The sequence below is a fragment of the Colias croceus genome, chromosome 14, assembly GCF_905220415.1.
Source record: "Colias croceus chromosome 14, ilColCroc2.1".
NCBI classification, from domain to species: Eukaryota; Metazoa; Arthropoda; class Insecta; order Lepidoptera; family Pieridae; genus Colias; species Colias croceus.
The window spans coordinates 2,664,458-2,683,642 of record NC_059550.1 but is presented as its reverse complement, the minus strand read 5'-3'; the positions used below and the strand labels follow the sequence as shown (position 1 = coordinate 2,683,642).

Sequence of the window (19,185 nt, the reverse complement as noted above, 5' to 3'; positions counted from 1 at the left end):
ATAGAGGTATATTATACGCAAGGTTCACAAAACTATGGAAATGATGTTGGAGTATTGGACGCAGTGGTCACTAACAACAATGATAATTAGTATGATATCACCTCAAAGTCGGATCCGTTTTCGGAATCCGGGCCACAATATGAACCATTAGCTGACAATCAACAGCTTAATCAGTAATCCAGAAGCAAATCAGACAGAAAAGAAATTTGAAGTTGCTCCTGTCGTAAAACTCAGATTATCAGATGCTTTGCATACACATACTGTTTCTCCTAACAAACACTCATTGAAATACATAATAACTCATGTAAACATTTAATTATAGTTTCAATAATAAAAATAAATTATCATTCACTCCAACATACATTTTTATTTCTACTCACATAATTTTAGATCCATCAATAGGTTAGAGCAATTGATACTGACAATTGATTTTGTAGATTTTGATGTCTCGTCGGGAGATTCTGCGTTTACTAATAACACTATAATATTATACAACGTCATTCATGTCATTAATTTTGAAAACAACTATTATAAAATCGCGAACGTAAATAATTTTCGATAATTATTATCGATACAATTTACAATCACAACAGCTGCTACGTCACTAGTTACACGTGCCACACCATAGAAGAAAAGGAAGAAAAGGGATTTGTAATCAGGTACATACGAAAGAAAAAGATGCAATTATAATCGTCTTGTCAATTGCCCAGTACCAGCGTAAAAAGAACTCCGATAAAATATTGTTCGTAATATTATTTAAATTATACGCAAACAAACTACTTATATATGAAAAGTAAAAGTAATCCCATCCTTCTGCAAACTTGAGGTTTGACTCGTTTTACCACATCATTTAAAATCACAACAAGGAGCCATTGTTGTGATTTTTCTTGAAGGGGTTCGAGCGATACCGCCTGTGACGAGATGCGGAGAAAAATGTGATGGCCATCAGATCACTGGTGAAGTGATTGATGCAACAATTGATCAACGTGGAAATCATTTTAGAGGCGAAAATGTTGTGGGAGCAGAAGTCAACAAAACAAGGAACCTTTCACTTATTTAGCAAAGTGAAAATTATTTTAATGGTGGCAAGGAAGGTGGAAAAATAAAAGGAGATGTCTCGTCGGGCGATACTGCGTTTACTAATAACAAAGACAAAGCTGGCGAAAATAAAGGAGATTCAACCAATGTATGGTCGGGAGATTCAGCGTCTACTGATATCAAAGCCAAGGCTGGCGATAATAAAGGATATCATGCTAACGGAGATTCACTCAATGTCTCGTCGGGAGATTCAGGACCTGCTAGTAACAAAGACAAGGCTGGCGATGATGAAGGAAATAATGTGAACGGTGATTCAACCAATGACCCATCAAAGGACTCAAATACTGGTCGTAATAATAGAACCAACCCCGATGATACTAAAGAATCGTGTAAAGGAGGTGATGTCAATGGATGTTCAACAAACGCCCCACCAAGAACTCCTAAGCTAGAAGATTGTAGTAAGGATCTATTGACGGGCTTTTCATCTTGTCCTTTTAATCAACACTCTGTCAGTGTGTATTTTCCCAATAGAGATCCAATCTGTTTCTGTGTTGAAGATGATGAAGCGACTAATCCACCATCATATCTCCCCATGAACGTTGGAGTTTATTACCCACCTAAATTCCTTGGTTACATACCTCCATTTTATAATGGTTCTGGAGAGCTAAATTTTCCATTTAATTTTTTAAACAACGGTATACCCATCTACTCACCAATTCAACTACTACGTGGTTTTCTTCCTTGAACAATCGGCCCTTACAGATTTGGTATTTCACAAACAAATGGCTTAGCCAATTGTGCGGCCATAAACTTTTCAGCTCTACCACAATTTTTGGCGGAAATAGTTACACTTGTGAAAAAAATGATACTACCAATCAACAACGGGGGAGACAGTTCACAAATCGTACAAAAAACTGCTCCGTTTAGTCCATATTATAGAGAATATAGTTCGTACATTCCACCCAACAGTGATGTTACTCAAAGTGCTTCTCAAAATTCAATGTACCGTTCCTTATCTGATGAAAACAACAAGAACACCGCTGAACTTCAACAGCGTGTACCGAAGCAAAGCGTTGATGAACCCATCCTTGATAGCATAATAGAGGTATATTATACGCAAGGTTCACAAAACTATGGAAATGATGTAGGAGTATTGGACGCAGTGGTCACTAACAACAATGATAATTAGTATGATATCACCTCAAAGTCGGATCCGTTTTTGGAATCCGGGCCACAATATGAAACATTAGCTGACAATCAACAGCTTAATCAGTAATCCAGAAGCAAATCAGACAGAAAAGAAATTTGAAGTTGCTCCTGTCGTAAAACTCAGATTATCAGATGCTTTGCATACACATACTGTTTCTCATAAACAATTAACATTGTGAAAATTGTTAACTTTAATAGATTCATTGAAATACATAATAACTCATGTAAACATTTAATTATAGTTTCAATAATAAAAATGAACTATCATTCACAAAGTTTGGGTGGTTATAGTTATCTTTTTTAAAAAATCTCTTTACAACACGCCACTGGGACTCAATTATTCTTCGAGTATGAGTCCCATCAGGGGCAACAAATGGGTTGTCTGGATCTGAGTGATTAACTTTTTTATGAACAAACCCATGTTGCCCCAATCATAATATACTACTCGCCAATAATCCGTATGAATTGTTGTCCCTCAGCAACATGCTTTTGAATGAACTATGAAGGAACTATGGTTTTTAATGTACATTTTGACATTTGTCTTTCAAACACAATTCTTGTAGGTAGTTTTGTCAATGTAACTCAAACAATTTTGAACATAACCTCAAAAATTAAAATTAACATTTCTCTGTAATTACACGTTTCCGCACGAAAAGCCGTTAATGTATGTTACGGGGCATTATTATCGATCGAAAAAAATTAAAATCACGCCGAAATTCGTGCCGCAAGTTTCTAAAGTCAACCCCAAACCTGTAGAGTGTAGACATCTGAAAAACAGTTTGTTTTAGTGTTGCAGCAAGTTCAGTAACCAACATTGACTGCGCTTCAGAAAGCTTTTCATTTTCTGGCTCTGGAATAACAATTTTAAACTTTAAATTATATTGAAGCTTGAAAATCTATCATTCTCATGTTACAATATGTAAAGTTAAACTCCTTTTAAACCAATTCTCATAAAATTTGGTGTGGCTATTGGGTAGGTCTGTGAATAAATCAACATCTCTGATACTCCTAAATGATAAGAGTAAGGCAGTTTGTAAGGCTGTTTGCCAGGACAGCTTTAAATAATTATTATGGGCTTTGGCTTGTATCTTATTCTATTGTAATATGAGCAAAGTTTCTTAACCAGATCACAAAAAATAACTGTTAAAATATTAGTACCAAAACTTTCACTTTTTCGTAAAATATTAAAATTAAATTGTAATTATTTGTTTTAGTTTAAATAATCAACACATTCATACAAATACATAGTGTTCCAAATGAAACTTAAAACAAGAATTAATGAAGAAATCTGAAATATATTTAAATGTTAATTGAATAAACTCTTCAAGACAGAATTGACAATTTACTTGTAACATGAGCACATACACACATTTGGAACATCGCGCATCGGCAAATTAGGGTCATGAAATTCAAATAATACAAGCAAAAATGTCAAATCATGTTCATGAATCCTATTATACTAAATAAACCTACTGATAGATGACGTACCTACTTACGTAGAGATATCTCCTGTTTTAAACTCTCCACTTGAGTTATCTAATCCTGCAGGACTTTATTTGTATGATCGCTTATACCCGTAAATTTTGTTGTTGCTTTGTCTAAATCTTGTTCAACACCAAGACACGAATCCATTGTTTTGCTTGAATGTATATTCAAAACTATATTACGTAAACTTTCAATATCGTATTTAAGGCCGCTGCATACGTGACGGGATTTTACCCGGACGGGACGTGACGGGATTTTTTGGAAACATCGTTGCATACAAAATGTATCCAAATACGCATATGTCACGGGAACATCGACGGGACGGGAACGTGGACGGGAAAAATATCGTCGCCGACGATGTTTAGCACGTCCCGTCCCGCACGTGCCCCGTCCCGTCCGTGATTTCGCTACGTATGCACAGTCGCTCCGTTCGTGCCGGAGAGATTAATAGTGACGCCTTCCAAGTATCGAAAATGGACGACGAAAAACTGATCGAATGTGTTCGCTCATATCCAGCGTTGTATAGTATAGCGAACCCACAATATTTAGACACAAAGTATAAAAATTATTTATGGCGTAAAATTGCTGTGAAATTGTCATACAGTGAAAACGGTTAGTGTTATTTAATGAATATATTGTGGTATTCCTAACTATACTTAGTCCTTTTCACCTATGATGATTCCTGTGACACTTCATCGTGTTCTGAATTACGTATTTTATGTTTAAAATGCCAAAATAATTTTAGTGCTGCATAATATTTTTGTTTTATGGCGGCATTATTACCAAAAATATAAAAATGAAACATCTTAAGCTTATAAATCAAAAACAGTATTGTTTAGTTTAAATTAATAAATAAATAATTAATAAAAAAATAAATAATAATTAAAGCCAATTCTTGAATTGAAAAATCCATCTTTCGTTGTTCACAACACTAGCACGTTAGATCCGAATCAATGCCACGGTACGTATGCGTTAGCACCACGTTCCCGTTTTGAACGTGGCAATCACGTGCCCGTCCCGCTCACGTCCCGTCCGAGGTATTTTCCCGTCACGTATGCAGCGGCCTTTACTCTAAGACTAGATATCGTAATGCTATAATAAATCCTTTGGTTTAACTAAATGAATTTTGATAATATTTTCAATGCAGAAGCATATTTTATATTCTTTGATTGCTTTGCTTTTGATTCAGTTTTCACCTTTTTATTTTCAATCACTTACTACAGGATGTCTTCCGCTAAGCACTGCGACCACTACTATATTATTTGCTCTGTGGCGACCAGGCGACCACTGTACAGTGTGATGTCAATTCAGTTATCACCACAGTACAAGGTTATCACTTATCAGTATACTGTGAAGCCGTTCATTTATAGCCAGTTATTAACCGACTTCAAAAAAAAGGAGGAGGTTATCAATTCGGCCGGTATGTTTTTTTTTATTTTATTTTTTATGTATATACACCGATTACTCCGAGGTTTCTGAACCGATTTGTGATTCTTTTTTTGTTTGACGCGGGATGGTGTCGAATAGGTCCCATAAAATTTCATTCGGATAGGCCCAGTAGTTTTTATTTTATGAGCATTTTAGTCTGTATTTGTAAATGTTGCAAGTGCAAGTTTGAAGTCGGTTGTTTTTAATGCAGTTATTTATCACTTGTATACGATTTAAAAGTTAAAACGGATCGCAATCCCATATACTGTCGGTCAGCCGCATTTTTTGACGCAGCATTCAAATGAGTGTATGAACCTCGTAACGCCCAGGCTATTTTTACAAAACATTGGCTTGCAGTCCAGCCCCCCTAGCCAAGTGGCTTTCTATTAGCGTACAGTCTCAGTTATACATCCTTCCTCTATGGCGTACAGTTTAGTAGAATAGATAAACGGGTATTTCTTTAGAAATTTGCGGCACGAATTAAGGGGGGGTAGGGGAGGGAAAGGGAGGGGGGAGGTAAGGGGAGACCCCCTGTGAAGTGGGGGGGTGCGGAAACCCCCCCTTCTATTTTTTTTTGAATTTATATTTATACTAGCTTACCGTCCGCGGCTTCGCCCGCTTTATCTAAAACCTAATAAATTATATACTAAAACCTTCCTCTTGAATCACTCTATCTATTAAAAAAAACCGCATCATAATCCGTTGCATAGTTTTAAAGATTTAAGCATACAAAGGGACATAGGCAAATAGGGACAGAAAAAGCGACTTTGTTTTGTACTATGTAGTGAAATGTAGTTAGAAATATACTGAAGATTATGGGCTTTCTTGACTGCTCCGGCGCTGCAGAACGTGGCGCTTGCCCCCGTGTACCTCGTTGCAGGCAGGAGTCTTCACTCGCCTTCGTAGCTTCGGCTTTTTGGTCGCCTTTGGCGACCAGCCTCAGCCACTCCGGCTCGCTTGACTCTGCCTGCTCCTCAGCACACGCGGGCGCCACGCTCCTCCGCGCCTCCGACTTTTTTAATACACTCTAGTGTATGACAGACAAGTACCACGTGGAGTCGGGGTGGACAGATTCGGTTCTGTTACTAACAATTTGTGTGCAATGTACATACAATAAAAAAAACGTTTTTTTAATAATTATACATGTTTGATACAATTTACAAGGGCAATGAATGGATCAATTTTATTTTTTTCCAATCAGCGTCTCCACATATTATATTCTTTAATAATATCATCGAAGTTTGGGTGGTTATAGTTTAAAAAATCTCTATACAACACGCCACTGGGACTCAATTCTTTGAGTATGAGTCCCATCAGGGGCAACAAATGCAAATGGGTTGTCTGGGTCTGAGTGATTAACTTTTTTAAAAACATACCCATGTTGCCCCAATCATATACTACTCGCCAATAATCCGTATGAATTGTTGTCCCTCAGCAACATGCTTTTGAATGAACTATGAAGGAACTATGGTTTTTAATGTACATTTTGACATTTGTTATCTCTTTCAAACACAATTCTTGTAGGTAGTTTTGTCAATGCAACTCAAACAATTTTGAACATAACCTCAAAAATTAAAATTAAGATTTCTCTGTAATTACAAGTTTCCGCACGAAAAGCCGCTAATGTATGTTTCGGGGCATTATTATCGATCGAAAAAAATTAAAATCACGCCGAAATTCGTGCCGCAAGTTTCTAAAGCCAACCCGATAAACGAATGTATGAGATTGACATAAGCTGGAGATACGTCACGTGACCGAGCGTAACGAAACGAAAATTGGTAGACAAGTGGCAATGTTTTTCTATTCCATACGAAACGTAAGGTCATACGACATTGAATTCTATTAGAGCAGAAAATTGCCCCGGGCTGGCGCGCAGTGTCTCCATTTCTAAACTAGAAAAACAAGTATACATTTTAATAAATTTAATTTAAACCTTGAAGACATAATATATTTTTATGCATCATTGCAAATACAAAATGAACTTACCTCTATTGTATATGTATTTTTATAATCTAAAGCAAACACTGAATTTTTTAGTTCACTTCCATTATGTAAATTTTTTGACTTTCTACTTTTTCGGCAGTCTATTTATTGAAATACCTATGAATATTTTTCAACATTACTAATGTCAAACTGAATGGCAGTTCATAGTTTGACGTACCCGACTGACGTTAGAATTCGAAGCCATAAGGGGTTAAAGGCCCTACTCACGGTTCAACACAACCAACAATCTGCTGAAACAATTTGTTGCAGTCGCGATTGAGCGTTCTCTACTCACGATTCATCCAACCCTCAATCTGATGACACAATAGGCATGACGAAAGATTTTGAAATCCTCTTCCATAATGTGTGTAAACGTTTACTATACAAGAAAAACCCTATATTTCGGTAATATACTTAAATTTAACGAAGATAAAAGCCATTTTTCAAAAAATATTTATCAACTGTGCCAAAACAGCTCGGAGGTGTCATGGCGTAAGCGTGACGTCACTTTTTACTAAATACGTAATTATTTGTATGCATTGCGAAGAAAATTAAAAAAATATTTATTTAATATGTGTTATAGAAACGAATTTCAAAGTTAATAAGTGGTGTGCAGTATTGCAGTGTGCATCCACATTAAAATAATGCTCAAAAATGTGTTAGTAATTATTTCAAGCGAGAAAATAATAAGAAATGATTGTATAAAGTTGGCGCGGAGAACCCCGAAGCCACGTATTCGTGAATTCGCAATTATATTTATGTTTTGAGTCGATAAAGCATACGTGAAATAATAGAAAATAAATAAAAATGCGTATTCTCAACATATTCATAACAACAAAATACATCTGACGTGAGTTGTTTACTTAAGCGTGACGTCACGCGTGTTTTAGTCAAAATGGCCAACTGCAGAATTTCAATGTTTTATTTTATTGATAATCTCATTAATCTTAGTGTTTTTAAGATTTTTAAGTCACTATATTGAATTTATTTAGTATACATTTTCCCTTAAAAACACTAATACGATCATTTATGGATACTGTCGTCATGCCTATTTCATTCCGCGATTGCTTGCCACAACGTGTGCACGTCACGTTGATGCCTGGCCTGATGCTAAACCTCAACGCAATAATACGCATTATTAATGGATATACTAATTTATGAAATATAAGATAATTATCTTTGTAAAGCTTGTATTTTTTCCAATTTTATTGATAGATTTCAAGGGCTATAAAGTATAAACGGCTATAAAATATAAACATCTTCCTCAAATATGTAAAAATGTCTTTCCCGCGTTTATCTCAAAACCGCCATTTTGCGATTACTGCATTCTTAGTTAACGCGGCATCGCGATTGAGCCGAGATTGGAGCAATCACAATACTTTGTCTGGTTGCTTCCGCGCCGATCCAATACGCAACATGTTGGGTTACGCCCCCAACGTGCCCTCAACTATACTATTCACGACACAATCTGTCAGCTCACTGAAATTGAATCGTGAGTAGCCTGCTTTACTTGCTCTGTGTTCTATGGCAATGGAGAAAACCCCGTATAGGTACACATTTTTAGCATAAAGTACCTAGCTATATGGTATAAACAATGAATAAGGGTATTAGTCAGTTCCATGGAACTATAGTCATGTCAGTTCAATAAAGAAACGAATATTCTTCTTCTTCTTCTTCTTCTTCTTACAAATGGCAACTCCCGATCCCAGTGAAGACGGATTCTGCCAATGTCAAGTTTTGAACAGATGATCAATTTAAGTTAATGCTCATGTTAAGCATACTCTGTGCTGAGGAAAAATCACGGATGAGATGATTCACTTTTTATTTACTCATAAACTTCTTACATGGAGCTGTATAACCTGACAAAGAACAAATATTAGTTATAGACAACACAACACATCACAAAAGCATAACATAAAATAGATATAGGTACTTAGATGGAGTTTAAAATTTTAGATTGTTAAAATTGATAAATTTTGATAGGATATTGACAAATGAGGTAGGGACAAGACAAAGTAAACACTTAAAATTAGTAGGGAGGGGAACATCTGGGGGGAGGATATCCAGAAGTGAGACACGAAGCTTTGGACAAACAAAGAATAAGTGATCATAACTTCCCTCGAATGGCGGCCAAAGCTGACTTTGACAGATGGTAGGATCAGCAAAAAAGAAAATAAAAATAACGTAAATTGATAATTATTTTATTAATTATTTCAAATTATTTGTTGACAAACTTTTTTGTTATTGTATTTGTGTATTTATATGAATTATCATATTTAAATATACAGAATGTAATAAAATCCCCATAATACTTGTAATAAGCATTGAGATAATATTAATATGGAGCAGACACCACGAACAAAATCTGTGCGCCAAGCGAGGCGGCGCGGGGCGCGCGAATGACGGCTAGACAGTCATAGATTATGCGATGTCTTTGTACTTACTTAATATTTATTTTAGGTATAAACTGACTTTACTACGCGGGGCTAACAATATCTGGCATATAATATAGGATGATGTAAATAGTGACGTCATATGGAATAATTTAATTTTTTTCGTGTTTTAGGTTCAGTCAGGGCTATGGGAAGTTTTATTCCTTACAAATTGAGCCTTTTTTAGAAAAAAAAATAATTTTTCCCTTTCTTCACGGCCCAGACATGGAAACCTTGGATAGAAAAAATAATTTAATTACTTATCTCTGAACTAGCGGTCCGACCCGGCTTCGCCCGTGGCACATATTTCGCTATAAAAAGTAGCCTATGTTCTTTCTCAGGGTCTTAAGATTGTCTGTGCCAAAGGAGAATGCCCATGAAAGTATGGACCACAGTACAGTGTTGCGTCAATGCCACAGTGGTTTTGGAGGGTTCTTCGATATTCAAAAGATTTTTACCAATTGATTTTTTTGTGATAAAAACAGGGGTTTTCAAGATATTGAGAAAAATGTGAAATAACCTCAAAACTTAAATAACCCCGATTTAGTTAGGTTTATGTGTGATGTAGGTAACATTTTATCGTCCAAAGGTTATTTTTCGATTAACATATTTAATCTATGCGTAGAGCTAATGCTTTCAGAAAAAGTCTATCTGTTCATCGGCTAGTGTAGGTAGGCACCAGAAATCTTCCGGGACGGATTTCAAGAAAACCTAAATATATACTTAAAAAATGCCAATTGAGTTTTTATTCGGTTTACATGTTGTTGTTGCTGTTGTTGTTTGAATCATTTTTTCACTACATATTCGAAGAAAGAAACAAATAAGAAATAACTGGTTACCTACCAAGCTATGTCATAATAATATTTTTTTTATATATACATATTTATATTATTTTACTTCACTATCTTTGTTAAAACAACCTACATTGTATAATTAATACCTTAAAGAGTGATTTTATGTTAATTGATTTTTTTTGTAATTCAATGAAAACAATAATCGATATTAATACATTTAGCTATTTACCATAGTAAATGTAATAAGTTACCGCTTGGTTACCGTGGTAACCGGTAATGGACACTAAATCTATAATAACGGATCTAAACAATTACATGTCTTATTAGATTTTACAAAACATTCCCTGTTCAAAATATATTTTCCGATGGTAAGAAGGCCTCTAAATTGCCGAGATTTTTTTTAATAGTATTGTTGTCTTGATGCATGAGAAAAACCAGTACCAAAAATGGGCATTCTCTTTTCATCAAAATCGGTCCAGTAGTTTATGAGCCTATTAATTACAATCAAACAAACAAACAAAGTTTTCCTCTTTATAATATTAGTGCAGATAAATAAATAATAATTCAATTACACGTTCAAGTCAGTAGCTTATACAATATCAATTAAAAACTTGATTAAAATCAATTAACAAAAAAAAATTGGTGATTGAGTAATTGAGTTTCATATTTCATGATTTCACCTTTTTTCAATTAACAACCAGTCTATGCTTTTCTAAATATGTAAAATTATTATTTTATACTATAAAAATATACGCCAGCAAATATTACTAACAACACTTATTTCATGCCCAATGTCATATCTTAAATTTTTAATCTATGACAAAATGTCGCCCGCCAAAAATTTTGCTCTAACTAAGTTTTAAAAATTATTATCTAGTTACTTACTGATGAAAAGTTATTCCTTTGCACTTTTCCGTATTCTTTGTATTATTTGTGCCTAAGTGCAATATCGTAACACACACGTAGGCATATTTGATGCGTTTCACTTTAAAACAAATAAAAAATGAGCGTGACGTTCGCGCCAATGAGCGAGCAAGCGACTGAGTGCAGGTACGCCACATGACGTATGTTGAGTGGAACATAAGTGATGTAGGCGGTATCGTCTCCATATTAATATTATCTCAATGGTAATAAGCCCATAAAACTGAACAACTTTTCCCAAAGAACATATTTTGTCAAATTCCAATAAAACATTATTTACTTTCGCAAATGCATAATTGTCATTGTAAATTTATGATAAAAACTATTATAGGGAAAATCAAATACATTTTACTGATTTTATTTTTCCCTTTTTTTTGCATACCGTATGGCCGTGTGTGAGCGAGAGGGTATGATAAGCGCCGCCATTGAAGATTCGTTTCTATAAAGAACTGACTATAAATATTATAAAGTATAAACTTAAAATATAGATACGTGAAGATTTGTGAAAATAGTAATTACAGGCAGCATTCTTCGCTAATTAATGGTGATGAGTAACAATTGTAATATCCATATTTAATATGTTTCGACCGATTACTAAAATTGGTTGTAATATTTCTGTGCAACAAAAATTTATTAGAAACAAGGTGGTTCGACCTGCGTCCCTTTTGAAACCTGCGGAAAAATTAAAGCTTTACAATAAAGAAAATAAAGAACTTTTTGGTCCCTTAATAGAAAGTAACAAGCAAAAAAAGAGCCGATTGAAAAAAGAAGGTTAGTGCATTCACTTTCAAGGTTTTAGTTAACTACGAATATGATAGTCGTTCATAGGAAACCGTGAGAAACTGTGACAATTCATACTACGCATTAATTATTAGTATACTGAACTCGTGCTTGGTGTTTTTGCCAATACACATTATCATATGACACTAGCGCCGTGTGATATATACGCATTAACATTCCCTTTAAATAAAATTATCTTTTGCAGCTAAAAATAGTACACATCAAAACAACAGAACAAAAGTGCAAAGTGAGAGTACGCAAAAATATTTAGAAACATCGAATAACAATGTTTTAGACGCTCTGTATTCAGTTGGATTCAGAAGAAGCAAGCTATACTTGTTTTCGAGTGTAAGAAACATGATGTATCAAAATACGCGGAACATTTTGAATTTCGCTGGTGCAGTGTTGAATAATGTTCCAATCAGAGGGTTACGGACATCCTCTTTGGTGAATTCAACTAAGAGTATTCCTGCAGAGCCTGGCTTTGTAAGTGAAGATAAGATTCTCCAAATAAAGCAGCACAGAAATGACTATGCTCAGCAGTATCCATCTGTTACTCTTATTTTGAACAAAACAATGACTGAAGATTCAAAGAAGGCATTAGAAAAGTGGAAAAAGGAAAGAATAGAAGAGATGGGCTTAGAAGAATTTAATAGGTTCTATGAAGGTGAGTTGTTATTTTTGGTTTTATTAACTATATAGTTCATTTCCAATACCTTGTTAGTGATTTGCCCAGCCTTATTATTACAGACAATACATAAAATATTATATCTTAAATTTTATGTATAAAACACAATGCCCAATTAATTTATTTTAAATCAATTGTGCAATAAGATTAGTCTGTAATATAAATATAACTCGGCATCTGGATCTGCATAGCTTCAATGTGTAAATTGCTCAGGGCTAGGATTGGTCAACCAGTTATAACCAAATATACCCTGCAGTAATTCACCCAACAAACTTGCATAACAAGGTCAACCACTTGAACATATGTTCTTACTTTAAGAACATGAATGACTATTTAAATTTTTAAAGCAATAATTGGTCTTATTGGATAACATTAAAGTATTATAATTATTAATTATGTTTCTGTAGTTCTTACTACACAATAATATAAATAAGTTGGATAGTTATTTGTTATTAGGAAGGAATCAAAAACTCATACTTATTGTAATTTTTATGCCTATATTATCGGCACAAGTGCATTTGAATAAAGGACATTGCACTCAGACTGTATTGTCTTGAAGGTGACATGTAAATATTGCATGTATTACAAAGTATGTTTACTATTCAAACTGATGCCAATTTATGTTCCAATTTGGTTACTATAAATCAACCATAATATATTGATTGAAACAGAATAATTCCTATTTTCTCTATCCCCTGACCCCTTGTATAGTCATATCATTTAAATGTATAGGATATAAATATAATTATTGATTAATGCCCGGTTCCTATATTTGAAAAACGATCCGTTTTAGTTACGAATAGTAGTATAATTAACCAAGCGTAAGCGAAAATCGTTCCTATAAAAAACGTCTCGTCAAGCAACTTACCGACGGCTTCCTACTGACGGATGGGAGGGTTACTATTAACGAACGGTAAGCATATTGTATGGAGAAGACAGTTTATCGCGTTCCTATAAATATTTTTAACGTCATTATGCTGTCAAAGTTACTATTCGTATAGCATTTTGTTTACCCGTCGATTTCGGGCGGTTAAATTCTTACTATTTCATTGTTTCCGCTTCAATATCGAAATGTGGAGTTCAGATAGTGATAGAGAAGTGTTTAATATTATATCGAATTTCGGAAGAAGATAGTGGGCGTGAAAGAGTATATATTATAGAGGAGGAGTGGATTTTTTTGTGACCCTGGATTCTCACGAATTTCAATTGAGATTTCGACTTGATAAAGAATCTGTTGAACAATTACTTCTTGAAATTTATCCAGACGTACGAATAAAAGGAGCCAGGTTAGTTTAATGGAGGCATTAATATTATACCAAACACGTCTAACCTTATTACATACCTAATTTATGTTGTCATTTCAGGAATCATGGGGTATCTCCATAACATCAATTACTGTTGACGCTGAGGTTCTATGCTTTAGGCATAATATCGATATCAGTGGCAGACCTATTTCCCTTGGTCACGGCATCACGCGTGAACGGGTGGACCGATTTCGATAATTATTTTTTTATAATGTTCCTTGAAGTACGAGGATGGTTATTATGGAAAGAAAACATAAACATGTACCAAGGGCGAAGCCGGGGCGGACCACTAGTATATATATATGTCTATGTTTGCAATGTAGAAATCAATTTTTTAAACATTGTATTGTAAATAATAAAAAATAAATAAAAGTACATAATAAAATGGAATAAAAGTTTTATTTCTTTATAACTATGTTTAATTTTACATAGTAATATGTAACTACATAATATATGCCAAAGAACTGTCCTGTGATTCTTACGCGACAACCCTCCATCGATTATCATCTTCTATATTATATTCCTTAACGCTGTAATAGGCTCTCTGAACTAAATACATTTTTTACATAAGATTTACATTTAGCACTAACAAATTCTTCTTCTACCGTGTGTCTAGATATATTGCTTAATAATATACAAAAATTAATTAGTTATTGTGTGTTCAGTATTTCAAGGGCGAAGCCGGGGCGGACCACTAGTATATTTATATGTATGTCTATGTTTGCAATGTAGAAATCAATTTTTTAAACATTGTATTGTAAATAATAAAAAATAAATAAAAGTACATAATAAAATGGAATAAAAGTTTTATTTCTTTATTACAGTTTAATTTTACATAGTAATATGTAACTACATAATATATGCCAAAGAACTGTCCTGTGATTCTTACACGACAACCCTCCATCGATTATCATCTTCTATATTATATTCCTTAACGCTGTAATAGGCTCTCTGAACTAAATACATTTTTTACATAAGATTTACATTTAGCACTACCTAACAAATTCTTTTTCTACCGTATGTCTAGATATATTGCTCAATAATATACAAAAATTAATTAGTTATTGTGTGTTCAGTATTTCAATTATTGTGTGTTCAGTATTTCAATTATTACTTCATAATATTTGTCCATCATCCTTATTAACTATGTTTGAATTTTTTGGCTGAAAATAAAAAGTTTTCCTAGTAGGTATTTGACCAATTTTTGCATTAAATGTGTTGGTCAACGAAGTCCAACATTCATCCTTTAATTTATTCGTAGAAGCATTAGTCTCCTTACTGGTTATAATAATTGAGCAATCTCGTCTTTACTCATAGCCTTCTTCGATTTCTGTAACAGAAATATATGTTTGACTTTAAAAGTGTCCGAAGCAAAAAGTAAGCGGCAGACGATTTTAAAGAAGAAATATAAAGGCGTACTTACCGGCGTAATATCCATTTTTAATAAATATATAAACAGTGGTCGTTGTATTGTTATTCTTTAATTATAAAACTTGACAATGAATCATCAATCAACAATGAATGACAATAATTTGACAACTGACAAGCAATGCACGCGTGCGCGAGAAAAACGTTCCGTTTTTGCTTTCTGTGTAACGCATTAGGTTGTTTAGAAGGAAAATTATCACGCAGATGTCTACAAATATATAGTTCTTTAGTATTAGTTCTTTATTAATAAGAAACTTTATTCTTAAAGTTTATAATTCGGCTGTATATTTAACTTATTTTGTCCTGAATTTTGTGTTATTTTAATTTCAATTTGGCTTATAACGAAACGCACATCTGTGAGTGAAGAGGGCTCGGTATTTTTATGACCAACGGATGTCCGTCGATAGCACGTCAAGAAATAAAATTGTGGAACGGTAATAACGACTCGTAGTTAGTTCTAGAAAAACGGATAGTAGCTTTGATACTATGACGATCCGTTGAATATAGGAACCGGGCATAAAATGTATTCATAATTATGTGAGATGATAAATAAGAATGAAAATTATTGTTGTATTGATAAAATTAATTCTTTATTTACATAGGTGTTATGACGATTATTATAGACATTGTTTGAGAATTTGCATTGTTTTCTATTAATGTAAATTTTATCACATCAAGTGCAATATGCTATTGAATACTAAAGTTATAAAATCTATTTCTCTATGTTAACATTTACTTAGACACAATTACTAAGAAGATGGGTACTTAATAGTATAATTTCTAGGTAGAAACTTCTCAATATCATTTAATTTGTTTTTTTTTTATAAGACTATTGTTTTATGTCACACATTATTGGCTGCAAATACTGATAAATTTGTACATTGTTATTTTCAGCACAAATGGCGGTTGGTACAAAATTTCACAGCACTCTCAAAAACTATTTTACTCAACCACAAACGCAGTTGCGAATTGAGAAAGATGTAGAGGGTGTGTGGGTCTCAGTGTCAGAGGTATTGAAAAATATATCTTCACCGAAGGCAATAGAATCTAATGTTATTCATCCTGTGTTGAAGTACAGGGGGATTTTCGATGCTATAGCTGACTATGAGTAAGTTTTGTTTTATGTTTTTAATAGCCTGCACAATTATTATTGTAGTATTTATTTTATTATGAGGCAACAGAGGAAGACAGAATTTCCTATGTTGTAATAATTATCTATACTATAAAAATGAATCGCAAAATGTGTTGGTAAGTGCATAACTCGAGAACGGCTGAACCGATTTCGTTAATTCTTTTTTTATAATATTCTTTGAAGTACGAGGTCTTTTTTTATAATATTCTTTGAAGTACGAGGATGGTTCTTATGGAGAGAAAACGTAAACATGTACAAGGGGCGAAACCGGGGCGGACCGCTAGTGTTTCAATAAATTAGTAAAAAATTGCCTTATTCACTTTTATTTTATTCATTATTAAAAAAATACAGCTGGTTTGAGTTTATAATGCTAATTGCTAGTGCTAATTAGTAATTCTAGTTTATATTGATATTTGGTATAGAGATATTTTGATACCGGAGAAAGGACATAGGCTACTTTTTACCTCGGGACATAGGATAGGTTTTATCCCGGAAATCCCTCGGGAACGGGAACTATGCGGGTTTGTCTTTGACTGCGCGGGCGAAGCCGCGGGTGGAAAGCTAGTAATATAAATAAACATAATAAACAATGTTGTTGTATCTTAATGAACTATGATTAACCTCAACAGTAAAAATAAAAATAAAATGTCTACTTTTATTTTTTATAGAGACAAACCTACATTAATTGAATGGAAGAAATCCGACAAGCCTCGAAAATCGTTAGCACTAACTTACGACAATCCCGTACAGCTAGCTGCCTACTTTGGGGCTGTGTGCAATGATCTGAACTACAAACATTTAAATGTGCGAGACGCGTTACTAGTAATTGCATACACTGATGGATCAAAAGCTGATGTATATCACTTACATACAGACAAGTTAAGGGAACATTGGGCGCAGTGGTTAATACGACTAGAAGAATATATGAAAACTCACAACAATGAATCTGAAAAGTTTTTGAAAGGTGGCAAACGGCTTTTCGAAGTAGAATTAGAGAATCTCTAAATATTGTTGGTAAGTTTTATTACATGTTTTTTTTTGCTGTTTTTGCAAATTATAAATTCAGTGCTGCTGTTTTATTTACGACTTTATTTTAAAGCCTAAGATCAATTTGTTGGATGTTCATCAATTTTGAAAAATACACCTAATTTTTATCAATTTGTTTGCAAAAGATATATTGCAAACAAATTGATAAAAATTAGGTGTATTTTTATGATAATAATAATTTTACTTTCAGGAGGCAGAATCATCTGAATTGAATATGATACTTCGAATAAAAGACACCTATTCATGCTTAGAGCTACTCTCTCTCATGTTACATTGGGAGGTACTATAAAGTTTATGTCAATAGCACTTGTGAACAAATAAACAATCTTACATATCTCTTATACTCAGTACTCGAAAATTCCATTGCCATAATAAAACCTTTTTTATGTTATAAGATAAGGATAGAATGCTGATTGTAAAGCTAAACCAAGCGCAAAAAATGTACTCATTAATATAGGTGATCATAAATGTCACATAGTTTATTTGTAGAAAAATATTACAATAGAAAATAAAATAGTATTGATGTAAGATGATATTGTTCGCAAGTTCTAGGATCTGATTGAAGTATTGGTTGATTTTGTATTATTTCATAATTCATATTATGATATTGTGTTCCTTTATTATTACTTTGATATTGGTATGTGTATTTTTAAGTTCTGTTCACCCAGTTTATATGTAAAGGGAAATAAATAACATGACTATTGTGAGTGTATGAGTAGTGTTGGATAATATTCTTTCTTATGTACAATATTGAAGATTCCAATTATTAATACATATTATATTGTTAGTAGTTTTCAATTCATAGAATCTTCAAAGATTGTACATGAGTAAGAATTAAGAGGCGTAAATAATTGAATGTGGAAAAGACTGGTATGTTATTGTGATGGTTGATTACTTGTATCTCTAATTTATATAGTCTATACATATTATAGAGTTAAAAACCATGTCTATTGTCTAGTGTTTAGTTAGAATTTGCTTCCCAAAAAGTTACAGAAAAGTTTTGAATTTTGATTAGGATATCTCAATATCACTTGATAAGGCATTGTAATTTTGGATAAGATGAAAACTTTCTCCTAATGTAAATTCCCCATAGCTTTTTCATGTGTAAAGATAGAAAGACCAATGAAGTAGGTATGTCTTTTCTTAATTTCTTGGCTGAAAAATACATATTGTTATAGTCGAGCCAATTTAATAGGCAACATTTGACGTCTATCAATTTTATCTTCGAAGAGATGTAACTTGTATAAAAACATCGATTAAAGTGAATTAATCGATACGGATTTGTAACATTTGTCAATCGAATTTATTAATTTATGATGATTTTTATTCACAAGTAATCAATGCATTCGATTCTAGATGTCAGATTTCGATTTTTAGAGTAACATCTCTGGTATTTAAAAAGAAAAAAGGTTTATTGACACAAAATTGTAGCGACGTCCGTTCTTCAATTCAGAAATTGTTAATTATGTTTAGAATGGTTTATCAGTAAAATGAAATATTAAAATTACTTGTATTG

General features: G+C 33.4%; 1 protein-coding gene and 1 long non-coding RNA gene across 5 annotated transcripts; one reads left to right on the top strand and one right to left on the bottom strand.

The window, feature by feature from the left end:
- Positions 1-2,686: 2,686 nt before the first annotated feature.
- On the bottom strand, positions 2,687-11,302 carry LOC123697140. 3 transcript variants are annotated; one of them, XR_006752191.1, is made up of 3 exons: positions 11,255-11,302; positions 3,744-3,886; positions 2,687-3,097 (listed from the first exon to the last, which is right to left on the bottom strand). It is a non-coding gene; the product is annotated as an uncharacterized LOC123697140 (long non-coding RNA). The 3 variants fall into 3 exon arrangements; XR_006752189.1 differs by lacking the exon at positions 11,255-11,302 and adding an exon at positions 4,929-4,986; XR_006752190.1 differs by lacking the exon at positions 11,255-11,302 and having other exon boundaries at positions 3,744-3,931.
- Positions 4,942-18,381, top strand: LOC123697139 (mitochondrial genome maintenance exonuclease 1-like). Of its 2 annotated transcripts, none has more exons than XM_045643556.1 (5): positions 4,942-5,152; positions 12,276-12,737; positions 16,385-16,598; positions 17,291-17,636; positions 17,860-18,381. In XM_045643556.1, exons 1-4 carry the CDS (start codon positions 4,957-4,959, stop codon positions 17,625-17,627), a joined length of 1,209 nt encoding a protein of 402 aa, XP_045499512.1. In that variant the 5' UTR covers positions 4,942-4,956; the 3' UTR covers positions 17,628-17,636; positions 17,860-18,381. The 2 variants fall into 2 exon arrangements, with proteins under 2 accessions (XP_045499512.1, XP_045499513.1); XM_045643557.1 differs by lacking the exon at positions 4,942-5,152 and adding an exon at positions 11,762-12,061.
- Positions 18,382-19,185: the final 804 nt, after the last annotated feature.